General features: G+C 37.4%; 2 protein-coding genes across 5 annotated transcripts in view; one reads left to right on the forward strand and one right to left on the reverse strand.

Annotated features, from left to right (window-relative positions):
• Positions 1-4,131: 4,131 nt before the first annotated feature.
• On the reverse strand, positions 4,132-7,165 carry LOC112154457 (clarin-3). Its single transcript, XM_024285412.2, has 3 exons — positions 6,471-7,165; positions 4,769-4,954; positions 4,132-4,696 (listed from the first exon to the last, which is right to left on the reverse strand). Exons 1-3 carry the CDS (start codon positions 6,700-6,702, stop codon positions 4,425-4,427), a joined length of 690 nt encoding a protein of 229 aa, XP_024141180.1. The 5' UTR covers positions 6,703-7,165; the 3' UTR covers positions 4,132-4,424.
• Positions 7,166-8,949: 1,784 nt separating this feature from the next.
• ptprea (protein tyrosine phosphatase receptor type Ea) overlaps positions 8,950-26,582 on the forward strand; it is a 51,304-nt gene continuing 33,671 nt past the window's right edge. For 2 of the 4 annotated variants that reach the window (XM_024285407.2, XM_024285408.2), the window contains exon 1: positions 8,952-9,142. The gene's annotated coding sequence lies outside the window, so the exon portion shown is untranslated. Of the gene's footprint in view, positions 9,143-26,582 lie in introns of all 4 variants that reach the window. The other 2 variants (XM_024285406.2, XM_024285405.2) reach the window with 2 other exon arrangements.

The following is a 26,582-nucleotide window of genomic DNA, read 5'->3' on the forward strand; positions in this document are numbered from 1 at the left end:
TTTAAAATGTTATGTTTGATGGCTTTTATTTTGAAACATTTTAAGCTTGAATTCCTTTTTTCTTTGATTAAGTTGTAAATCTTTTCATACGTTAAATTTACTTTCACTTGTACATTCATTGGCTATATCCTAAAATGACGCCACTTTAAAAAAAAATACTTTGACAAGATTGTTGAAGTATTTTAGGGTGTTGAAGGAAAATCCTTGTGAGTTATTGATTAAAAAGGATTGAGCTGTAAAAATAGTAATGTTTTAATAATTTTTTAACACAACATAATTTTTTTCCTCTTGGTCAGCAGTGAAATGAGCTAAAATCTGCCTCAGCTTATGACTCCAGAGTATGATCAACATTAAACTAAGACGGTAAATCTTTACACAAAGTTTCTTTGAGCTCAATCTGGTTGGGAGTTTTTGCAGCATAGTTGTCTGTGTGTCCGGGTCAAACTGGAACAGTTAAGCTGAACTGTGTTGTGTCAGCAGGTTAACTGGTTCTGTCCATGTGTGTCACTCATATATCACGCCTGCCAATCAGAACCTCGTCAATCAGAACCTCGTCAATCAACCATGACGTCATGCAGCAGGGAAAGTTTTGGACCTTTCCTCCAGAAGCAACACATTAGATTCCTTCAATAAACTCGATCATTAGCCTGATTAAAGGTAGACACGTCTCTGTCTTCTTCTTTTTGTTCCCCAGGTTCAGTCTGGTAAAGTGGAGAATTGGCTTCAGGTGATTTTTGAAGAGATCTTATCTTCTGTTAACAGAGGCATGACACCATAATGGAGCAGCAGCAGCAGCAGCAGCAGCAGGGGTGCGATTACCTTTTAGCCATCCTCCTCCACCTCCTTCTCCTCCTTCGTCTTCCTCCTTCTCCTTCACCTCTGCCTCCACTGACAAATGAAGATTAATGGTGGAGATAAGTGAGGAGCCTGCCCTGCTTCCAGTATCAGTCGGGCAGGTTGAGCGTGGGAGACCTCTGTGACACAAGTGTACAACCGTTCAGACTGAACTGATCGGTACAAGTCAATAGTGGAATTTTGATCACACTTAAAAATGTGAATTGAGTCTTCTCCCCTTTAGTCCAAAAGTACAAATAAAGTGAAATCCATCTGTGAATAATAAACACAGGGGAGTCATTTTGTACAAAAAATAAAAAATAAAAAACACATTTACTGGTATTTATTTATACACCCTTTAACACTTGAGACGTTGCCGGTAATGCTCCAGTGTTAATGTTGTTTAACTTAGTGAAACAGGATCTTTTATAATATAAAAAAATTCACCTCAAAGTTAAATAAATACACTTTATTTATATTTTTGTGGCCAGTGAACCATTCATTTATATAAAAAATAGCTTTGAAATGTTTTCTACAATTGAGTTTTTCTATATATGACAAATTTAACTTCTTTCACTTTTGGCAATCCACATCTTAGTTAGTTTCAAAATAAAACACATCCTGTGTTTGATCAGATCCTCTAGTTTAGTTAAAAATGCAAAAAACATAAGATTTTCTATTATTATGACTTCTGTGTTTCTTCAACCTTTTTCTTCTTTTACCAGAGAATAAAATACATTCTAAGTTTTTTTAACTTCCTCCCACCCCTTTTTGAACACTATATCATATGTGTACTTATTCTTTATCTGGTTACTCTTTTGTTTCCTGTTTGACTGTTTTATTGTTTTAAATAGTGTTCAAAATAAAAATTTGAAATAAAAAACAAAATAAATCCAAATTATTTTAAAACATTTTCATGTAAATGCAATAAAATAATGTTGTTAGATTAAACCTTTACCGCCATTTTAATCAGTTAGGCCTTTCTGACATGTCAAAAATCTAAATATGAATGAATTAATTAGCTAAATCTAAAGTAGCCAGGATAGGCTCAAGCAACCCCCAATATAGCAGGTTTGGACAATGGATGGATGGACGAACCAATCATATGAGATTTTGTGTCTGTGTGTGCAACAAAAATTTGAAATAGTCTGAACTTTGACCCAAAAAAATATTGTAAAGTTAAAAAAAATGTTACAAGCATATATGGGCGTAATACATGAATATATGATAAGAAATATAAGCCTAAAGATAATTATGAGGACATTAAAAAATATTTTCAAAGTAAACATGGGTAGTCATAGATAAATGTTATTTCATACTATTCTATATCGATCAAGATTAACATGGTTATAATTATTTGATCTTGCTTTTTCAAACATATTTTTATTGTTGTTGTTATTATTAAAGTGTATTACCATTTTGGTAATTTATTAAATATAAAATAAAAGTGGAGGTTGTCCTCCTCATGGAGAACCCTGCATGGCTGTGGCTCTGGGCCCTGCAGCTGGAGGACTCTGTTTCACAGGCTCCCCGCGATGTGGGATCCTAGAGGATCACGTTTCACAGGTACAAAAAGTTTCAGCTTTAATCCCGTCCCGCAGAGTAAGTGGTCAGTGCTCAGGGCTCCAGATTGATTCATCCTGGCGCGCTCTGAGACGTGGAGGGTGAGAAGAGGAAGAGATTACTGCAGGCCTTTCTGCAGATTCAGTCACTGTTTGCACTGCAAACAGCAGCACAGAGAGACTCAGGGATTTCCCACCTCAGTGCTCACTGCAGCAGATTCATGACAGATTAAATAAAATGTCTCCCAAAATGTTCATGTTCAGAGCTGGCAAAAATTCTTTATCACATTCAATTACAATGTTTTCTGCTCTTGCTGTGTAAGAAAGACACAATAGGATGAGTTTTGAGAACATCTTTTTTTAGTGGTTGGTTACAGTAATCGGAACATCCTGTGACATCCCTTCTTCAGTCAGATGATCTGGTTGGTCAAGTGTCTATTCTTGCTCTTTAAGACTAAAAAGACAAATGTGTCGAGTTCTCCTGCACCACCGAGGATCCCCGCTCTGCCAACAAGTCAGAAATCTCTTTGATTCATCGCAGGGAGCAGGAATTCCCAGAAATTTAATCCATATTTGAGCTGACGACAACAAAGCAAATTGCTGCATCCTTCCACAGCTCCCTTGAAGTGTGAAACTTGAAGGAAGAGTGGTTCTTTTGATGGGAGATAGAAGGCGTTGCAGGGCTGAGAGGCGCTGCAAAGGGCATGTCCAAACAGACTTTGGGCCCTGAGTGATGGGACACGGGAAAGGTAACGGGACACCTCCGCCGTGCTCTAAAGTCAACACAGCCATGAGAATCACAGCTGTGAGGACGTCTGAACATCCAGGAGACAATAGAGGCCGACTCTCAGCAGGATCTATCCCTTTATTTGTTTCCATTTCTGTGCTCGTCACCTAGCGGTTATTAAGTTTTATGTTTTCTTTTTTGAAACCAGTGATATTCATAAAACAAATGAGATGGATCTTTATCTCTTGTCGAGGTTGGAAGAGGATACATTTAAGATGAAACGCATGACTTGACTTTAAAGAGCTCAACTGATGAAAGTGAGCAAAGCCATCCATTCAGGAGGCAGCCGGGAGAGATTTGGTGGGAAAGGTATGGGCAAAAGAATAAAGTTGTGACAAAAAACTTAACCTGTAAGAAGAGATGATAGCAGAAAGAGCAAAACTGGATGTGAAGTCTTATTTTTCAAAAGTACATCTTAAAATTATTCATTTTCATTGACAATAATAGACAAAATGGAAGCAGAGAGAAGTGTTATATTCCATCACATGGTTTAATAAACTTATTAGTAAAGTCATTTAAAATAAAAGTTCCAAAAAATATATCTTCTTAAGAAAACATAAGAAAAAAATATCTGATATTTCAAAAAAAAAAAATCTACCAGAATAAATCAGAACAATCCAAACTTCAGATTTTATTCAAACAGTTAAAGTTAAAGCATGTCTTCAGTTGTTAAGGTTTTATTCAACTGTATTTTTTTTATTTGAGAAAAAAAAAGGACAAAAAAAATGTCAAAGAAACAAAGCAACTAAAAACAAACGTTTTTGTCCTGGTTTTGAAAGTGCAGTTACATCATTTCCACGATAGAGGGCAGTAAATTCAATCAAATTCAAACGACAGGCAGAGATTAGAAATCTTCTTGATCCACTTTGCTTGATTATTACATGCAAACTATTGCACAGAAACAAAATTTTCAATTAAGAAATAGTTCATTTTGAAGCCTGTTGGTTGTTTTTTTTTTTTTTTTTTTTTTAGTTTTGTGCCATAGTTTGTTTAAGGCACCCGTTGTACATGCACAAAATAAATACTTATTGAGGAAAATTGATGAATCTTCTTAAAATATATTCAATTTAAATATTTAATTTAAACTAAAACATTTCAGGTGTAAACTGAGCATTTTTCCTGGATGTCCACACTTCCCTGTACACATCACCGTCATCATGTTTTATGTTCCTCTGCAGAATGTCTCTGAGAATATTGATCGATTCATCAGCCGACAGCTGACTCCGTCCCCCCCTGCGGCTCTAATACATCATCGTCTCCATCGGAGCATCCTCTGTGGGCTTCTCCTGCTCCTGCTTGTGCGTGTAGGCCGCATGCTCGTAAAAGTAGATCAAGCCAATGGCAACCAGAGAGAGGACTGTGTAAGGGATGACCAGAAAATATCCAACCTTCATCTCTACAGATTTTTTTCCCAGGTCCACACTCTCGTCGACTGAGAAAACCACGTCTTCTGCCAGGCTGGTCACACTGACATTTATCACAAATAGGATAAGGACCAGCACAGACAAAGAAGCTGGTAGGGAGGAAGAAAAGGAGATTAAGGAAGGGAACATTTAGGACTTTAGAAAAAAAAAAAAAATCTTACCACTGAGAGAGCTGCAGACGTAGACTCCAACATAACCCATGCAAGTCTGGTAAGGGTTGCTGACGCTGTTGTAGAGCGACAGGAGGATGCTGCCGGCGGAAAACAGCAGACACAAGGCCAAAAGGATCACAGACAGAAAGTGCAGGGCTGGAGGGGCACCTCCTGTATCCACCAGCTTTTCAAAAGCTGCACAAACATAAACACAAATGGATGATGAGAAAACATGACTGGAGACTCAATATATATATATATTCAAGTTACAGCTAAAAGTGTCATTTTCCTTAAAAAAGCAAAGTTCCATTGGTAAACAACAAAATGCAAACAAAGCTGTCAGCAACATTTTTTTATGATTTTTTTCCATGTTAATGATAAGAAACATTCTAATAAATGATCTTTTGTTTAATTATTTTTTTTTATTGTTTCAACAAACCTTTGAAACCTGTAAAAAGACTCAACACTAATAAAAACAAAGATTTCATCTTCAACAGATTATAAAGTGTTCTGGGTTTGCTTTGTGTTGCACATTTACCATTGCCATTACGGTATAGTGGGACTATAGGGAGGCTCAGTTCAACAATATGTAAGTCACTCTATAAAGAGATATTTCAAGTGAACAGACGTCCGTCTCCGAGCTCCAGTCATTCCAGCGGGTTCGAATCCCACCGCTACCACCAATGGAACCGGCCTCCCTGGGTTTGACGTCAGGGGTGTCGTAAGACGAGTGAAATAACTTAGCTTGGACACAGACGTCTGATGGTTCAATCCGGCCCAATCATGAAGATAATTTTTTTATCTTATTTCTGTGCCAAGGTATGGTTATTTAAAGAAATAACGCAATACACAATTCTGCCACTAGGGGGAGCAAAGGAAACGATAATTATAATAAACAATGAATGGTTAGGTTATTAGGTTGGCTAACGCATTTTTTCCAACTTACAAAAAAAAAAAAAAACTACAAATAAGAAGCTGACCATAGATTATTTTGCTATCATGAGCTCAGACGGGTTCAATGTGGCCGCATGAACCAAAAAAGTTAAACACCCCTGGTTTAAACAGGAGTTATTTTGCTTTGTTTGACCAAAAATAAAATAAAAATAAAAATATAAAGCACTAAAGCTCATCTGTCAAAGTCAAGGCTCTTCCAGGTAAATATATCCGGCCTTCCAGATCATTTTATTTTATTGTTATAGTGGTCTGATGTTATCTCGCCCTTATTCCAAACTTGTATAATTTTGACAAAAAACATTTTTATGGAGAGTAAAATAGAGTAAAGTTAATTAAGGTTTAAGTTGATTTATTCTGGAATAATGTTCCTGCCTGTTTTTATTCATATTTATGTTAAAAGGTTACACTTTTAAAGCTTTAAAATGTAGTTTTAGATTGTTCAATAAATGTTTATCCTGTTTGGCCCGCGACCTAAAGTGTTTTTTAAATTTTGGCCCCCTTTGCAATTGAGTTTGACACCCCTGCTCTAAAGGGACATAAAAGTACAAAAAATAGTACTAGTTTCTGGTATGACAAAAAACAAAAAGTCAATCTAGGTGCACACAAGAAACCAGCACGATTTTTTTTTTTTTTTACTTTTATGTCCTTTTAGGGGCTCCATATATTTTTTAACTCAAAGGGAACATTTTTTTTTTGTCACACAAAGTTTAAGGTTATCAGAATTTTTTATCTGTCTTTCACTAATCAAGCAGATTACCTGAAAAAGAAGATTCAATTTGAAACCCAGGACAGCCGTCTCTCAGTAGCAATCCTTTGAAAAGGCCCATGGTCACTACTGCAGTTCCATTCAGGTCGTCAGCTCCATTCCTGGCGCACAACACCGTTGTTGTGGACCACTGCTGCGACATTCCGAACCCCAACAGTCCAACGGAAATGGTCGTAGACAGCGCGCTAGAAATAAAATAGAGGATTTTTTTGCTGGATGGCATGGCTGGTGGTTGATATTTTCCCTTTTTAAAAATAAAAATCTTTTCTGCTGAAGTCTCGACGCTAATGAAGACCTCCTGATTCGGGTCTGGGTGGGGTAAAGTGACGACTGCAGGTCATAAACTGCATCACTTTATAGCTGACCTTTGGTTGGACAGGAAAAGAGTGTGATGGTTGTCATAGTGGGAACACCTGTTGCTAAACACAATAAATTAGTCATTTGTGGTTTCAGGTTCAATAAGGAAATTATGTTATTTGGAGATTTTGCTGAGATTTTTTTTTGTTTTTCCAGCCCTGACTCTGAATGATGCAGTAATTCAGGAAATGATGTAAAAAATGTACAAAGAACTTTTAAAATTTGTAGTTAAGATGTTAAATGTGTGTTTAATTTAGTGATCTATGGTCTTCGTCTTGGATACAAAGTCCTTTTTCTTTCTCGATACCGATGGGCTATAAAAACCTAAATTAGATTAATCATTTACTTTCTTGACTGGAAGAAGAGCGATCATCTCAACACACAACCAGTGATGCGCCGAGGCGAGGGCGTGCCTCCTCTAGCACAGTTATAAAGCTGGATGAGGGAATAAATAGAAGTTTAGTGATAAACAAGACAACATGGAGCAAAGCAACATGACAGGCGTCATTTTAGCTTTTTATTGAGCTTAGTTTTAGAGGTTAACAGCATGAAGTACAGTTGGAATGTGAATCAAAGCAGGAAGAGGGAGACGTTTTTTCACTGAAGCTGTAAACTTTGGGGAGAGTCTGATTTCAGCTGATAACAGGTGGAAAAAAGGGAGGAACTATGAGATCAGGGGTCTGCAATCTTTAAACCAGAAAGCTTTATTTGAAAAATACAATTTATTCAATTTTTTGGGACCATCATTTAGAAAATGTAGCTTTGAACTATTTACAGGACTGGATCATAGCATATATAACTGTTTTTCATTTATTTTACTTTTAATAGCAGCACATACAAGTTCTTTTCAAAGTAAAATACACCCTGTGTAAAATAAAAATCCTCTTGTAGCAGCAGATTTACTTGATTAAAAATCCAAACAGTCTAGTCTGTCACCTCACTGCTGCATATACACATACTATAAGCTATAGGGTAGAGTGTAACAATTTGATTCATATCATCATTGTAGTTGATGATACAATTCAGTCAATATTGTTTCCACACATTTGACTTTAATGATGGTTTGATCATTTTCTGGGATGGTACTTGGTTATTTTTAAACTATAGTAAAGTAAACCACCCATATCTCAATCCAAATGATATTTTTCTATATAGATTATTGATTTATTTCGTTTTGAAACTATATTTTTTTAGTGGTCGATTAGATTCTGCCACAGACAGATCCGTCTGGTTGGATTGTAGAAATAGAAATGTATTAATCGATTCATCGTTACACCCCTAAATTTAATCCAATAAAAAATAATTTAGAAATGTACAATTATATACTTTAAGAAATTAGAAAATGTCGTGCAGCAGAAGATCACCCTGATTTATGTGTGCGTAATTCTTGATTTGTCACTCATACAATACATTTTGTACAAAAGGACAAAAATTGACCTGCTTGTGGAAGAGCTCTGTGGTGAAGGCGCTGCAGGGAAAGCACAGCCCCAGCACTGAGAACTGAGAAACTTTATTGTTGAGTGTCTTAAAAAGACACATTTAGAATTTTTTTTGTATTAACTATTAGGCATATCTGTTGGAGGAAGTGGAAAAATGTCAAGTTTCAGTAGATAATATTCACAATCTAATTTCAAATCGTTTGAGAAGATGACTCTGCATTCTAGCCAACACATCACTTATGGACGAATCTTTAGATGTGAAAGAGTCTCACATCAGATTTGTGCATAAATGTGGTTTTATGTGTACATAACAAGAGATTTGTGTGTAATTCTTAAAGATTTGTGCGTATAGTTAGTTTTAAGCATTTGTAATTTTATTTTTTTAAATTTGTAAATTGTATTTTTTTTTATTTCATGATTATTTTTTACTTATGTATAAAATGTGTTGTATGAGTTACAAATCAAGAATTACACACCCACAAATTTGGGTGAGTCTATTTTCTCTCCATATAAACTGCCCACTTTGTATATTGCAATCTTAAAAAAAATAACCCACAAATCTTGGGAACGTTTGCTAACATTTGCTAATCTTGGAACTGAATTATAATATTTCATGATATAATAATTGAAATGTTTTATTAAAAATAAGTTTTGAACGATTTCGTGTTGTAATACCGTCAGGCACCAGGGGGAGGCGCTGTTTCACCAAGGTGAGCAGCAGGTTTGGAGCGGCTCTCTGACAGGCAGGCAGCTCCTCTGTTGTGGAAGAGAAACTCCTCCTTCCCGGTGACAGGCGGCAACGCCGAAGCCTCGCCTCGCCGTTTTCAACACATTCTGGCCTCTGGACTTAATACAGGATCCCTCACAGTAAGTGTTTGTTTTCATGGCGCAGTTTTTCTGTTTTTTTCTTTCCCTTCTCCTCTCAGAGAGGGAGCTGGAAACGTCAGGATTCACACGTGTTTACCTGTCCGTTACGCACAGCAGCGCCGCGGCTTCTCCCACACAGACAACCGCGCCGCTTGAACGTGCGGAGGAAAAGACACGTCCTTTTTGCGTGGAGGGAGCCACGCGCGCGTTTGGAGTTCTCGGACAGCCCGCAGGGACTTGCGCAAAGCCGTGCGTCAGCGTGGGTTCATGGATCACGCGTTTGGAGTTGACCCGCCGCGCCTCGGTTATCTTCTCCCTCCGTCTTCAGCTGCTATCACAATCAAGCGTGGTTGCGTTCTGCTCCTCGTGCGTGTGGGCTGCAGCCCAGCCAGTTCAGACGTGTCTTTGTCAAAAGAAGCTGCTTTTTGTTTGAGTACTTGAGATATGAGGCTGAATCTGCCAAATCTGGCAGGTTTGGAATGCTGAGATTGGTCTGCTCCTGTAGAATGATGGCTTAAAAAAAGATAAATGATGGGTCAAAATGTAATAATCACTGGGGATGACGTTAATCTGATTAGGCAAGGTCTCTAGTGGAGGAGGTCAGAGGTCAGGATCAGCAGCATCCCTGTTTTTGGCTGGAAGGACCGGATGATGCTCTACTGGTCTGACAGATCATTTATCAGGCATAAACATAAAAAATGTTCCACCACTTCATAAAAAAGGCAGTAAGCAGTTAGTATCAAATCATCCCAGTTGTGGTGGAGCATTTTATGAGCGGACACGACTTTATTTGTCAGCCTTCATCATCCTGATGGCTGCAGTTAATGTGGATGGAGCAGAGCTGGCTCCAGAGTGAGCAGGCGTGCTTTTAATTGGGAGACAGATCAGCGTGCGCTAACGCTGTAAACAGCCGGCGTAAATGTCTTTTGCCTTGACAGTTTGTTGTATTCCGCTTTTCAATTTGCTGCATAAACTCCGGGAAGGATTGATCTGGCGGAGGGTAATGAGGATTCGATGAAATGAACAGTCCGCGTCGCCAAGACAAATGAGCCTCTATAAGGTGACAGTATTTGACTGCCAAGTGCTGTTGGCAGATTTGTTTGGCTCTCATTTTGCAGCCTAAATAATTCTGCTGAAGCACCTCATCCATCTCTTACTCTAATCTTATCGTTTCATTTTTATCCTGATATTTCAGGTCAGCTTACTTGTGAAATAAAGGTATTTTTGTGCAAGTTCTAATCCAGACAGTGTTAATTTCTGATTTATAGAATTTTTTTTTCTTATTTGAAGTTAATGTCAAATTCAAGTTGCTACATGTGGTAATTTATGAAATCCACAGGCATATATGGACAGATCGCCCGCACATACCTGGAGTTTCTAAGAACTCTGAATATGAGCCTGGACTTGACATCCCAGTTTATCCCCCAGCTCTGTTCCATGTTTGCTATAAGAGGTGGAAACTCTTACATTCAAGGTTTAAGCTGCTCTGCTGGGGCTTTTCTCACTCACACTGCAAACACATGAACTATCCTTTCAGGCTTTTTTCTTTTATTCTGCACACATAAAAAGAGTGCAATAAATCCAACACAACTTTTACGGTCGTTTTTTTTCGACGTCATAAATTTTAATTGTTTAATTGTCAGATTTCGCCGCCGCCCCCGTTTGTGGCTCGGTAGAAACCTTGCAAGAGCACACCGAGTTCCACTCTGTTGCAACTGGAGGCGTGTTTGTGCTTGCGGACAAATTTTTCTTTGGCTTCTTTCTGACGTGATTAAATGATAACACTTATTTTAAGTCGTTCAAGGAGAGGAGAAACAGACTGAACCCACGTTTAACCAGCAAATTAGGCTCATCAGCAGGGGTAATGAAAGATTTGGTCAGATTAAATGTAAGCATCACAACTGAAGAACTGTTTGGGTGTATTTTTAGTGCTGAGAGGACTTATAGGAGTCAGAAAGCCATGAAGCCACATGATGAGTAGAGACCATGACACACAAAGGGCGTGTCATCAGAGGAGCCTGTAGTCAACACATCTGCTCTAGTGACTGTCCACAGCTGTGCAAACGTCTACCCTGCTGTCTGTCTTTCCACTTCACCATGTCTTATAAGAAAACCCAAAACAAAAGCCAATTATTATTATTATTATTTTAATAATTTTGGAAAGAGCTGCCATGTTGTTGTTCTCTGAGAGAGAGAACGGAGGCAGAGCTGGAGGAATCAGAGATGAGGATGCTGAGGTTCTCTTTGGGAGTGAGGAGGATGGATAGGATCAGAGGGACAGATTGTGGGCATGTTTTGGAGATAAATGTAGGAAAGAAAATTGAAATGAGTTGTTGAGGATCAATTCAAGAGGAAGAGCAAAGAGAGAAACGTGTGAGAGTGTAGACTAGGGGTGTCCAAACTTTTTGCAAAGATTTGATGTTTGAGGGTCAGTCGTTTGTCCACTTGGGCAAATTTTTACTCATTGGCTTCTCATAGATACCATGTCTCATCTGGTAGTACTTTTTGATATTGAACTCCTTGAAAACAGCCACAGTGTCTTGTTTAATGTGTCACTGAAAAGATATGCCAATTTCCTCCTATCCTGGAAGCGTGTTTTATTTTCCATTTCAAGTTGACCTTTTAGAAAAGTGTCACAGAGGGTCATGTGACAGTGTTTAAAATGGCTTAAAACGTAATTTAACCAATCAAAATCAAGAAATCGTACTCTGAGTTTTTAGAAAATGCTGGGGACCGTATATTATTGATTTTATGACTGAGCCTGGGGGCCGGTGGAAATTTGAACGTGGGCCAGACTTTGGACATGCCTGATATAGAAGATGGAGGGAGATGTGGTGACCCCCTAAAGGTGAACACGTAATGCTATGTACACATTGGGTTTTTGGACATGTTTTTAGCATACATTACACTTACTTTCACAGCTCTATTCTGATATATAACAGACGTGTCATACATTTTCACCGTGGTTTAAAAAACAAACAAAAAAAACAACGAATCGACTATAAAATTAGTCTTCGACTGTTTTAATAGTCGACATAATTGTGACTAATCAACTAATCATGGCGGCCTACTTCTCAGTACAGATGACCTGCAGGTCTTTGCCATAACACAACAGGACTTGCTGCTCTTCATCAAAGATCTTCTGTGACTTTTCTTTAAAAGTTAACTTTTCATCAGGTTAAATTAGTAGGTTTACTTTAATGTTTATCATATTTCAACACTTCACGTTTTATTGCTTCACACAGATCATTTTTCATGGAGCTCTTAGACAAGAAGCTCTGTGGTTCTGCTGCTTCCTTGTCACGACCAACAGCTGCTACTTTAGTAAATATGACACGGTACAGAAATGTTTTCTCTGCTACGTCACCGTCTGACAGTCCACCCTTGATGGAAACCACCAAAACTTAGGAATCCACTGAGTGATGTCACTCCACAACTGGAACTGTGGGTGTTGTCGCTTCAGGCAACACTTAGCTTCTTTCCTGTGTTAGTGTCAGTTGCGAGTTAGGACACTACAGGGTTATTAGAGGAAACGTTTAGGGACAGCTGGCTTCTACAGGGAGCATGACACTAGAATCCAGACTGTAGTTTTGGAAGAAAATAGAAGTTGAGCTGATATTTGCGCTGGCTGAAATTTGACAGCCTAATTCAATGAGCCGCTCATGAAAGAACGGGGTGGAGTGCAGAAAAAGATTAACTTCATGTGCCGGGTGACTCACTTCATCTTCAACAAAAGCAAACACACAGAGCTTCAGCTTAAACATGCGTGTTTATTAAATTACAATGAAAATCAAACTTTGCTCTTGTGGAAGGCAAAGGGCAAAATGAAAGAAATTGCAGAGTTTTCTTTCTTTATTTAACCATTATTTAACCAGGGAAAAAATCCCATTGAGATCTATTGAACTCTTTTTCAAGGGAGTCCTGGTCAAGAGGCAACAATTATACACACCCAAGACATAGGATTAAAATACGCTAAATAAATAAATAAATATAATGAAATAAAACAAAGTAATAACTTTAAAACAGTTACAGGTTAGTAATTTTGTTTCTAGGTCCTTCATAATAACGTCAAGTTATGAGCTTTGAAAGCTGAATTGCTTTTTGGAGAAAGTTCCAGTCTGTAGGTGCCATATATTAAAAAGCGATCTTTTCTTTTTCTGTTCTTACACTCTGGACAAACACCAAGTAGATGCCCTGAGATCGAAGGGCATAAGGTCCATCAGATAAAAATTATAACTTACATCAGTTGCATTTTGTCCTATGTTATATATTATAAAAAGGAGAGGACCCAGAACAGACCCTTGTGGCACACCACGACGAAGTGACAGAACCTCAGAAAGCTGGTTCTTCCATTTAACTCTTTGGGTTCTTTTAGTGAGATAATTGGAGATCCAGCCAATTGCTTGCTCTTAAAGGTACACAAACTGTTTGGTCGTAAAGTTTCAAAGTAAAATGGGATGTTTTTAACAGATTTTAGTTTGACAAATTTTCTTGTTTTTTAATGATTTGATCTATCACTGGCAATGTATAAAGACATTTCAATTAATGGACTCACTAAAAAATTGATTTATTTGACAAATTACCATCCCAAAACAGTTTTGTTTGGATTAGAAAAAAATCTAGTGACACAAATAAAAAAAATAAAAAAACTTTTATTTTTTTTCATTAGAAACTAACAGATTGATTTGATTTCTATTGAATGATAGAAAAACAATAAACACAGGCATTTGATAGATGGACGATGTGAGTTTTTTAGTAGAATTTGCTGCATAAACTCACTATCTTAGCCCTTTCTACAGTGGCTTGAACTCTAAAACATTTGTTTTTAGTCTTTCCTGCTGCTCCATATGCACCCGTCTGCACTAGTTTACCTTTAAAAGTTTGTGACATGCTGGTTTGTTTTATACTTGAGTGTATTTGGCTGATCACGCTGAGAAAAGATGACGGTGACGACCAAGACACGCTCACAAAAAACCGAGTTGAAAGGGGTGAAATAATGGTTTGGTTGTGAGAATTCCGAGGTTGATGACAGGGAGTAGAGCTGTGCTTCATGAATAATGGATGCTTTCTATAAAGGCCAGTTTCCTCTTCGTTCTTTTAAGCCTGCTGTAAAAAAGCAGTAGTGATTGTCATGTCATTTCTCAATATTTTCATTGTCCTCTCAGCAATGGGATGCAGTTTGATGGCAGTGGGCTCCCGCTTGCACACAAGAACAACTGTGTCATTCAGCATGACGGCCCCCTTGATCACAGAGATAAATGCAGAGCAGCCGTACTAACACTAGTTTTGACATTCACAGAAATGAGTCAGACGTCACGTCGCTTTATTCAATCAAAGATCGGCTTCTGGGTTTCTTTTAACGCCCATAACTCTCGAGTGTAATCAAATATGTGCTGATGGCATCACAAAGGCGGGCGCCAGGCGGTGACAGAGAGGTGTCTTATTTCACTGTATGGTTTTCATGATGGCCAGAGCAAGGTCAGGTCTTCTGTATCCCAGCTTGTGGCTCTGTGGGAAGCTCTGTGAGTGTTGAAAGTGTGTAAAGGATGGGTTGGATGAGGCCCACAGTTAGAGCGTAGCTGACATGTAGATGCTCTTAGATGTGCTGCAGGCAGCTCAGAACGCACTAATGAAAACCAGAGCGGCTCTGGGTTACATGAATGATCAGTAAACTTTGATCTTCTGGACTCCTGCCAGTGTGTAAGGAAGCAGCTATTATGAATCTGAGGGATAGGATTTAGATAAAAACAGAATAAGAAGGAAAAGAGAAGTCATGGCTTTAGCTTGCTGTGCTCCTGTTCCCAAATTTGACACAAACCAGGAAGTAGAAAATGTTGCAGTTCCTCAAAGGACCTTTGGAGGCAATTTCCTATTAACTTTAATGCTAAAAAAGCTCAATTTTCACAAGTAACCACATTTTTATGTTTTTGTTTGTGCTCAAACTTGTGCATAACACTTTTGAGCTATCCTCTCCAATTTAAAGCATGATGTATCTACTCTAGTTTATATATATATATCTAAGGTGAAAAGGGGTAATCTTATTTTTTTGACTCAATTTTTTTGGCCTTCATTAGGTTTTCCCATAGATTTTAATATTGTGGGCATCTAAAAGGTGATAGAAAGTGTTCTAATTTTCCATCATTATTTTAAGTATTTGCATGTTTTCTCTCATCTAATGTTTTGGACAAACATATATTTGGTGTGTTATTCTTTTGAATTGAGCTTAAATGGTAACTGATGGAATGATAGCTAACATCTGATTCTATTAGTTGTCAGGCGTTGGTTCATTTTTATGTTTAAACACAGAAAAGACTTTGGAATCTGACAGGTGACATTGCTATGCTTTCCCTGTGTGTTAGACATACATTTGTAGTTCTGCAGGTTTGGTTTTTGTTTCATCTTTCAGTTGGAAAATGCACCAATGCAGTAAGTCATCAATAATACATTTGGCTGGAGAGTGTTGGTCTCTCGAGAGGGGATTGCATTGATCCATGCATGTAAGGAAACACAACCGAGCCACACTGACCTTCAGAAAAGGAGAACTAATCTAAAAAATGCTGTGAAGCATTTTGACTCTGAGATATTTGAGGTAAAATACCTTATGGCTGTATTTACTGGCTGTTTTTCCTTTGTTTTCCACACTATAATGGAAGTAAGCAGCAATCGTCTGCTCTGTGTTTGGAGAGTTACCACAGCATTTGGTCATACAATATGTTTTCCCTCTGGGAAACCACACTGTTGACAATAACACTCCCAAAAATACTGCCAAAGCCTCTTTGTGCAATGCCAGATCCAAAGCATGTACTTACAGGCGCGGGGGGGTTTAATTATCAATATCTGTTCTGATGCCAGCAGAGACGAAAAAAAATTGAAAAGCAAGATGACGGGTTTCAGTTTCAACTGTACACTCCATCAGAAACATATTTGAGCTTCCACAATAATAAAAATAAAAAAAAATCAAATTTTGTCATTTCTTATAATTTTTTTGATAAATGTTTGGATTGGGGACGTATTAAGTTATTTTAGGAATCTTTCCATCAGCTGATTGGTTTTAAACAAAATGTTTTCCTTGTATTGTTATGAAAAAAGTGTGTAGTTTAGACTGAATCAGAACGAAAGAATTCTAAAGTAAAATTTGCATTAAAAAAAATCCTATATTCAAAATGTAACAGTAATGGTAAATGCTTATATAGTATCTTCCTTGAAGGCCCAAAGCGCTTTACAGTCACAGAACATTTCACTCGTTGGTGGTGATGCTGCTGCCAAACATTGGATCCAACCTTCCACCAGAGTGTCTTCCCAAGGACACTTCCACACATGGGAGGGCAAGGCGGGAATCGAACCTGCGTTCTTCCGATCAGAGGTCGAACGTCTTACTGCTGCACCACGACCACCATGTTGTTTTATTTTTTATTTTAAATCTACTTTTTATCTGTTTTAATTTAGAGTTCAAACAAGACCAAAATGATGACACAAACATAACATTTGATTATTTTTCTTTTTTATTTTAGGTCTGTTCTTGCTGGACAGTAAGATCATTCACATCCTACACCCAACGAGAGCTTCTGGATATTGGTCTTGGGAATCTATGATAGTTGAATTAATCAGATCAGATAAGATTGGACCGAATTGAGTCAAATCGGGCCTGATCAGATCAAACCAGATCAGATCAAACCAGTAAAATAAACGTTTCATTGTCATGTAGCACAAAGTGGTTTACATTGTAAAAATATTTTAATTTAAAATGTATACAATTTGTCCTGTCCCTGGTTTTACTGCATTCTGTTGCCTTCCATTTCTACAGGTGTAATAGCAATTAAGTTGAATCTAAATCTAACCAAAAAATCCCAATAATGAGTCAGAGAAACAATTAAAAAAATATTAGCAAACCAAGTTTATAACAAGAATATGGAAATTGTCTATAACAGTAGCTTTAATAAAAAGGTTCAATTCAGCTAAACAAAAGTGCAAATGTTTTTGACAAGTTCAACTTCCTCCTTATAATTTGAATTTTGTAAAGTTCCTATAAATAAGGTCATTTGTGTACATCAGTAAAAATAGATAAGACAGTGATCAGACAGAGATCCATTTGTAATGTGAAGAGAATCAGTAGCAGAGATAGACAGACCGTCTAATAGTATCTGATATTTTCCGTCTCATTTTATACACATAATACAAGAAAAAGACGAACACACAAGAAAACGGGTAAACAAATGTGACTAGCATTCAATTGTTAATTTTGTCTTGTTGAGATTGTTATATACAGTGTACAATGTAGGAAATAAGTCAAGAATAATGTTGATTAATGTTGAATGCCCTCTAATCATGAATTAGTGCTTATAAATTCTTTTTCTTGCAACACTTAATCTCTAAGAAAGTTTGGAGGACTCCTGATGTTGGACGGCATCAGCAATCAGTCTGAGAAAGTTCATTATTAAGCTCTGCCAGTTTAGTAAAAATATAGTAAGTGGTTTATAGGTTTTTAAAGAGTCCTTACAAAATCAAATGGCTCATTTTTAACCTCTTTTCATCACCGAGCATTATATAATAACCTATTTTCTCTGTTATAAAAAGAGGTAACAGGGATTTATATTTGCACAAATGTAAAAAAAGGTAAAATAAGAAAAAATAAAATAGAAATACATAACTTATTCGTATTTAATATTTTCCAAATATTTTTAAAATGTTTTTTCCTCAGAAAAGCCTGAAAAAAAAAGTTTTTTATAATATTTGCTCAAAAACGTGACTTTTTTTCTTAATTTCTACAAATGTATTGTAATTTTTGATGTAATAATAAAAATATCATTCACTGATTATATATACAAAATAATAAGTCAGTCAATTTTGAAAGTTGTCTGTATTCTGAAGAATTTTGGTGCAACAAAACATCAGGAAGCAGATCTAAGAGTTAAAGAAGGACAGATGTGATCTTAAATCTTCAGGCTTGAACCCTGAAGTCCTTCAGCTGCGCTCTGAAGCTTTTAACAACTTTGCATGTCTTGACGTTGCAGACATAAGCTACATATGGAGATAATTGAGCGAGTGCTAAAAGTGCCCACACACTGTCTTGGCCTCACTTCCTGCCTAACTCTCAGTGTGCAGTGAGGCAGCTTTTCTTAGATAACAAGGAGAGGGTCACTGACAGTTATCTAAGAAACAAGTGCTTTCTCTGCTGCTCTCAAAGACTCAAGAAGGGCAAAAGAAGATTAAAGATCAGAGAAAAATAATATTTATTTTGGGTCTCAGGGTTCTTAGGGTTTTCTTGTTGTTTTAGTGTCTGTGAACCCCTAACAGATAAACAATTCTAATTGCATTTCGTTGGATTTCTCTTCAAAACAAAGATCTTTGTGTGTTGTGGTGGTCATTTTTGAGGCAACAACATCCTGTTGTTTTGGAGGGAGGCATTACACAGAAAGTTTGATGCTCAAGCACAGAGATCCTGTCTGGCTTTGCTTAAAGGGCCTATACCATGGTTTTTAAGTCTTTCAAATGATACTATATCCATATGTATGATCATTGATTACATTTGGCACAGTAAAGAACTATATATTCATAAAATATTAGTTATTTTCTGGATTTTTCTTCCTACCTGGAAGTAAGACGACTTAATCTCAGAGACAACGCCTTTCGCGGCTTGTGGGTGACGCCCATTTCATGATGTCACCCTATGGCCTACCTCAACATCGTGTCTGCGTCCCGCCCACAAAAAATGAAAAAAAACAACATCCAAACCTTTGGAAATATGTATGCTCATATTGTAAATATGCCTTTAGTAGCCCCAGCCATCGCTACAACCAGTGTAGCAATGGCTGGGGCTAGCGGTTGAGCTAGCTTAGCAACAAGGCTAGTGGCTGAACACCCCTAGTTGAGTAATGTGGTTAGTGCCTGAGCACCACTAGCTGAGCGGCGAAGTTAGTGGCTGAGCACCGTTGGCTTCACGTAGAAATTGGGTGTTTGTTTTAGCCTTGGAGACGGGGTAGGCAGCACAGACTCTTCCTGAAAGGGGCTGTTCTCCCTTTGTGACATCAGCACTTGAGAACCCATCCGTATTCGTGGGTTGGAAGGGGCTGGTGCTGAGAGTGTAGGTTTTTGGAGGAATACTCAGAAATAAGAGAACGGATCAAAATACCGCTTTAGGGTTGTTTATAGTGAGAAATGAACATTATAATACACTTAAAAGTTCAAAACGTTGATTTTTGTATGGTATAGGTCCTTTCAAGCTCCACTCAGATAATCTTTTGATCAAGTTTTATGATTATGTAACTTTTAGCCAAAATAAAAAAAAACATGTGTTGCTTTCTAGAATGTAGTTTTTGCAAAGAGGCAGCAGTTAATCAGAAATTTGCCTCTGAATTGTGGGACTGTTGGCGCAGAGTAAGCCTCAGCCCATTTCCCATCATCTCTCTGTTTACACTCTCTTACATCCACTCATAACCCCAACCTTACATTTCTGGTATGACAATAATAGTGAGCAATATTGGAGGTAGAATCCAGCTCAGACGAGGAAAACAAAGACGTAAATGAATGTATTTGTCTGATGCATCTGGGAGATTGTAGTTTGCACGTCACACCAACAATTTTTTTGTCTGCTCTCGATTCACCGCAATTTGAATCAATAAATACTCAGAAAGGATGTTTTAATCTTAATTTTTTCTTAAATATGTCCTCCATTATTTGAAAAATGCCACCAAAAACAGGATTTTAATTGGAGTGGGCCTTTTAACTGTCCTTTCCCTTTGAGTAGAAGGCCTCAGCAGGAAGCAGTTAGCCGCTTGGTGAAGCGCAGAGATGACTTTGACTTTGCGGAAAACTGTGAGTTGTTCACTTGTGTGCATCAGTAAACCTTCAGCTCTGCCCCTCCCCTTAAACACCCAGAACTCCCACATGTCCTCTTGACTGGTTTTATTTCCCCGCCTGCGGAATTTAACTTTCTTGCCACCGCGTCTGTCAGCGTTTAGCTGCAGGATAGAGTGAAGTAGAGGGTTGTTTTAATAGTGCCCCCCCTCCATGTTGATTTGATCATATTGGGTTCAGAGTCTGATATAAAATCCTGCCTGCTTTAGGCCATGCATTTCTCCTCACTTCCGTGTGCCTGTAAATTGGTTCTTGTCAAAGTGAGGTTGATGCTGGTGGGGGTGGTGTAAGCGATTAGCAGCCAGATGAAGAAAAAAAAAGTGTGAATGCATATCTCATTTAAAACTGCAAACACAACCGAAAAAACACCTAATAGGCAAAATATCGGGATAAATTGTACCCCCTCCTCCATCAAGAAGTAACTTTTTTTTTAACACATATTTAATTAGCCTCATGAGGTTTCCTTTACATCTCGCCGGGGTGCTGATGGCAGCGGGTGTCTGCTTCTTGGACCTTTTCCCTTTTAGCACAGCGTTTGCCAGAAATGGTGCCAGTGTTGGCTGCATTAGTGTCCACAGAATAAGGGATTTTGCAGAAACTAAGTGAAATAAAGCCTGTCTTATATAATTTCTTTCATAAAAAAGCACTTATAGCATAAAAAAACCCAAATCATTATGCCATCTGTCAAACATGAAAACTGCATTTTTTTAAATTTAATTTAACTTTGTTCTTAAATTAATTAAGATTTTATCAGTTAAAGCAAACTTAGCAAGCAGTCTACAATTGACAAATAAAATTAAATTGAAATCTTTGAGTTTCTACATTCTAATATGATTACAGTCAATTTGAAATGAAACTTTCAATAAAAAAGATTAATTATAACCAACATTAATTAATTTTAAACTATAAACATTTAAACAAACTAATTATAAATACTCTTTTTAAAAACCTAAACCTAGCAGAGGAGTTTTTTTTTTTTTTGGCTAGAATTTTGATTTCTTTTTGTAATCATGCTAACTGCCTCACCTTGAATCAGATTATTAGTTTGGTTTGTTATTTTTTTACATTTTTCAAGCAACATTCCGTATTTTCCAGACTGAAAGTCGCTCTGGAATACAAGTCACAGGAGCCAAAAAATGCAAGACGAAGAAGAAGAAAACCATATACAAGTTTCTCCGGAGTATAAGTCGCACTTTTATTTAAGAGAAAAATCCATCATTTATGGACAAATTCAACAAGCCAGACACAACGTTGCATTTCACTCCGAACGCGATTCATGTGACAAATTCGAGCCTGCTGCCTCTTTTGACGTGCGGCAAACTTAAAACTCAATGTTTGTCCAAAAATGTGTTCATAAGCTAGACACTCCCATTGTGTGTTGAGGAGCTATCTTTTAGCATCATCGCTACATGATGGAGGCTTTGACTCTATTTCTCATTTAAAATACATGTAAGACATGGATGATATTGAGAGGTAAAGATTATTTATTTTAAAGAGCTCTACAAAAGCATCTATAATCATGTCTCCATGTTTGTTTGTTTTTTTGTATTTTTTCTTTTTCTTACGGCGATGGTTACCTTCTAGCCTGCAGGAGCTTGATGGAAATAGAAAAACATCATAACATCCATGAGGAGAACGATTAGGTTCTCAGCCATGTTTGTTTTGGACGGAGCTTCTTCTGCATTTCTGTCAGCAGCAAATACTGATACACAAATCTACAGTGCCCACTAGTGGTTGTTAGTGGGAAAATAACGAATATATGAGCCAATTTATGTAAAAAAAAATCACAAATAAGTCGGTCCAGAGTACAAGTTGCACCCCTGGCCAATCTATATAAAAAACACGACTTATAGTCTGGAAAATATGGTAATAGCGAAAAAAGGTCTTTAAGATCACATGTAGATGTGGTTTGAACAAAAGTTCTGTAATTTGTTAGATTTAAAATTTTAAGTTGATGGTTTCCCAACTTTTAATTTGAAAAAAATAATATTATTAAATGTGACAAAAAAACAGGGCTTTTGTTAATTGATCCATTATTTAACTTTTTAGAGTGTAAAATAACTAATGCCTTGTATGAAATGACTGAAACTGGTTTGTTTATCTATAGAACAACAGTTTTCTGTCAGCTGTTGGACTCTACAACACCTCGTAGACACTGGACAGTAATAATTATTTATGTTTTTAGTGTTATTTATTATTGATTTGCTATCTTAATAAAGCTATGGTAACAATGTGATTTTTCTGTAGGATAAATAAAGGTTTATTTCTCTTCTCTTCTATTTTAACTGAATCAATGAATGTAACAGTTTTGAATTAAATGTTTTATTTTTGGTTGAACTATTTTTTCCTCTCTATCATGGTTTCCTGAGTAGAAAAGTCATATCTGCTCATGTTTTTGTGACAATTCCTGATCTAAAGGTTTTATTTTTTGATCGATTGCTGACATCTTCTTCATAGAGGCACAGTAAATAAATTCATTTTGTCGTTCGCTGTAATGTTAGGTTGTCACACCTCTCACTAAGGGGTGGAATCAAACTGATGGCTCCGAATTGTCAGTCGACGAGAGCTCCTGTGGTGTAACACCGCTCTATGTGCTGGTTGGATGTTGTTGCCAAAAAGAGACATTACAATTTAACAACTAAAATCATAATGTTTACATTTTTCACTCATAGCAACAACAGGCGTCTTTGTCAGCTCTTGTCAGAGTGAACAATTCTTTTTGTAAATCGGCATTTAAATGATGTTCAGCGTGCTCAGATCTATGTGTGACTGCACTGAGCCATTTCCATTTTTATTAGCCAAGAGTCGAAAAGAAAGATCGAGTGTTTTCTGACAGCCTCCCTTTGATTCGCATCAGCTGATTGGCAGCGTTTCTGATGTCATTTGTTTTTGTGGAACGAGGACAGGTCGAGCTGACTGATCAGCGCTGCCTTTCTTCTCTCCTCTTTTTGTCTTTTTTTTCCTCCAATGAAAAAAAAATGTTTTTACTATTCAGATAAATAAAAAAGCCAATCCAAAACTGAAGATAAAGGGAATACGTGTCTCTTTAGGTTTATTTTAGTGCTGGGGATGACAAAGAAATAAAATGTAGATCATCTAAAAACACAGTTTTTTTGCGCGTAGAACCGCCTGGCTCCTCACTGCATTGTCATCTGTTTACATTTACAACAGCTTCACATGTATCTGGGTAAAATCTTAGTCTTTTTAATGGGATTCTAATAAATTATGCATCAAAAGCCCCCACAGCCAAGCTGGTTAACATCAAAAGAAGCTGAGAGAGGTCTAGACAACCGAGAGTCATTTTTAACCCGTTAAATGTTTCGGTGCTCTAAAAATGATACTTTTTGCTAGTTTATTCTTCTTTTATAAGCACTAAGTGGCTAACTGAAGTCACTTAGGTTATAATCTATCAAATCCAGACGGATTTTGGGGATATTGTTTTTGCTTCTGTGTGCCGCCGCTTCTCTAATCACTCCTGACCCTATTAGAAATGAGTCCCTCTTTGTTTTCTGCGCGGTACTGTCAGTTCTAGCCGGACAAAAAGTGCTATTGTCTTTTAAGGCTGGGATAGAAGTAATCTGCAGGCGTAGTGCTGCCACAGGATTGAAATAATCCAGATTCAGCATTAACGAGGGTCTAATCCGCACATTTTTGACCTTCTTGAGAGGCAGACAGGGCATCTCTGTTGTTACGTGCTTGTGTAATATCGCTGATTTTAGAATGAAAGGCATGCTTTCCGCTTATGTCATGAGGGATTTAGCATCCTGTCAGGCTTTTCTTTCCTGCTGCCTTTGTTGACATCAGCACTGAGAGTACAGCTCCGTCATGTTCCTGGATTTGTGATAGCAGCAGCCAGGGACTGAAGATGAGTTCCCGCCGAATGAATGATGAATGAAAAATGTTTTGTTTTGTAATATTTAGGAGTGGTTAAAAAGAAAAAAAAAAGGCGTAAAAAGTCGATCTCTGTGCGTCTCAGAGGGATGCTGCTAGCTCCACAAAACCTTCCTCACTGTTTTTACAACCACAACCCCTCCCACAATCCCTTATCTGTCTCTCTCATGTTGCCTTTTGTTTACAACTCTTTCCCAGAATTCCCAGTGACACAAAGCAATGCAGCTTGGGCTCCGAACTAACATCTTTTTTAGCAACGTCTTACACTGGCATTGCTGGGAGCTGGAATTAACACATTTCACTCAATTCGATTGTTATCTCTTTTGTGCATCTCTTCCTGAGAGGAAAAATAAAAAAACCCTCTTTGCATTGATGTGGAAATCAGGGATTTTTGCAGATCTTAATCTAGAAAATCTGTGACCATGGAAACTGTGCATGCGGTTCAAATGTGAGTACAGCAGTCACATGATTTTTGTGAGCTGAACACATGTCAACACCGCCTTCCACTTCCTAATCTCTGTAAACTGCAACATCAATATAGCTTTTCTACACAGAATCACTGTACATTGGGTTTATTGCTTAGCCATGAAGAAGTCATTGAAGTTTAGTTTTTTTTTGTAAAGTTTAAAATAAAAAAGAGCAAAAGCATGCTTAGCTGTGGACTCAGATTTTATACCCTACATTATTATCTAAAACAAATGCATTGCAAGTGCCCTTTAAATTAAACCTTGAACAAAACGAGACTCACAAATAGAAGTTGTGGTACTTAATAAATGTGATTTTAGGTCAATTTTTATTAACAGTTTTGTAATTTATGTGTTTTTTGGCAATACAGTACAATTATCTTTGAAGTGACTGGAAATGTTAATATGAAAACATATTAAAAGTTACCCAAACCCAAATTTTCAGTAAACTAGTCCTGATGTTGTACATTTATTTACTAAAGGGGTCTTATTTTGGTTTTATTTTTATTTTTTGTAATCTGTTTATCCAGTGTTTCCTTAAAGACCCACTCCTATAAAAAAATGTGTTTTTAACGTTTGGATGGGGGACATATGTGCTCAAAATGGAAATTTCTAAGTATTTCTTTATTCAAATTGCTATGAAACAGGAAAAAAATGTAGTCTGAAAAATGTACTTGGGAGGCTGCTACCTCCACGTTCTGCTTACTAATGAACTACTGACACCACACAGAAACTATACTCTATTTTGGCAAAAAACTGAATAATCAGAAATAAAAGTCTACTGTGAACACTTTAAAAACAGATCAAAAAAGGATCGAAGTGGGACTTTAAAGTAAATGAGGGCTAAACTTACAGGGTTATTACAGTTCTGAGGTTTAGACAAATAAATGTAAATAAATCTCACATGTTGGTGAATCATTCAGTCACTTGTATTGGTTTCAGCTGAATTTGTCAAAACAATATTGGCATAAAGCCTTTTAAAAAGCCACATTATCTCAGATCAGCAGTTTCTGGCATTTTGAGGAGGGAATCAATCGGGTCGCCTCTCGAGTGTGACTTGCCATCCATCAGCATGTATGCTGATGGAGCAGCTCCTGTGGATGATCTGCTGAATGGCCAGTTTCCTGTTAGCCGTTAAAAGATGGAGTAGCTCGGGTTGTCGCTCAGCTTTTGGCGTGGTGATTTCCCTCAGGGTCGCTGTAAGACCACAGCATGTGGAATCAGAGTCCCTGGATGATGAAGTCTAAAATGTTGCGTTGTTTTTAATGGAATCAGGTATGTGACAGTAATTCAGTACAACAAAGAAAAAGGATTACTTTTCTTGGATACTATAATGCATGTTTAATTTTCCCTCTACTGCACCTCACTTATATATCAGGGGGTCACGCTCCACAGTATTTACACGGCTTCTTCCTGTAAGGGTGCGGGGGCCGCACATTCCCACATGTGTGTGACTAGACAGCAGTGTTTACTCATGCGCACAGCCCTGCTTTTAGATCAGCTGCTGTGATGCCTTTGAAGGAAAAGATACAAAGAAGTTTAAGAGCTTTATTCCAGGCGTGGCCGGCTGCTGCTCCCAAGAGCTGTGGACGTTATCCCGTAAATCACCCGTATCCTGTTGATTTAGGTTTACAGGGTGCTCTTCCTATGAGCTTTTACTTCCTGTCCCAGGCAAACTTTGGTCTGCACAGAACGCCTGCAGCTGGAAGATCATAGCTGAGCTCTGTTGCAAAGATGTTGGGTTATCTCAAAAGCTTCTTGAAAAATATGTTGCTAATAAACTTAATCCATTAATCATTTATAAATCCACTGTGTTATGTATTCTTAAACTTTAATTTTTATAGATGACAAAAAATACAGATAGATGAAAAAGACACGCCCCTAAATGTCCCTTTAACTGATAATAAATCTTATTTTTTGTTTATTTTTCTTCTTGCTTGACAAAAAAAATGTTTTTCACATCTTAAACTAAGGAAACATTTTTTTTTCTGTTTCTTTTGTCAGAAAGAAATGAGTGTAGCAGGTGTTAAAGATTGACCAGACAGATTTTAAGATGAAAATGGAGCTGACATCAGATGGAGCAGACACAGCCAGAAGCCTCATAAAAAACAGCAGGGACTGCAGGCCAGCTTTAATTTTAGCCTGATAGCTTCTCCACATAAAGCATACTTAGTATGTTCATGGAAGTACAGGATTGAGATTGTTTTCTGTTCTTCATTTGCAATTTTTTT

Source organism: Oryzias melastigma, linkage group LG19 (genome assembly GCF_002922805.2).
Source record: "Oryzias melastigma strain HK-1 linkage group LG19, ASM292280v2, whole genome shotgun sequence".
NCBI lineage: Eukaryota > Metazoa > Chordata > Actinopteri > Beloniformes > Adrianichthyidae > Oryzias > Oryzias melastigma.

Bases quoted from the DNA above. Each gene is read 5' to 3' on its own strand.
- LOC112154457 (XM_024285412.2), bottom strand. From the start codon at position 6,702: ATGCCATCCAGCAAAAAAATCCTCTATTTTATTTCTAGCGCGCTGTCT. The intron at 4,955-6,470 runs GTAATCTGCTTG...ATGTTTGTGCAG, and splicing joins AATTGAATCTTCTTTTTCAG to CTTTTGAAAAGCTGGTGGAT. The intron at 4,697-4,768 runs GTAAGATTTTTT...CCTCCCTACCAG, and splicing joins CGTCTGCAGCTCTCTCAGTG to CTTCTTTGTCTGTGCTGGTC.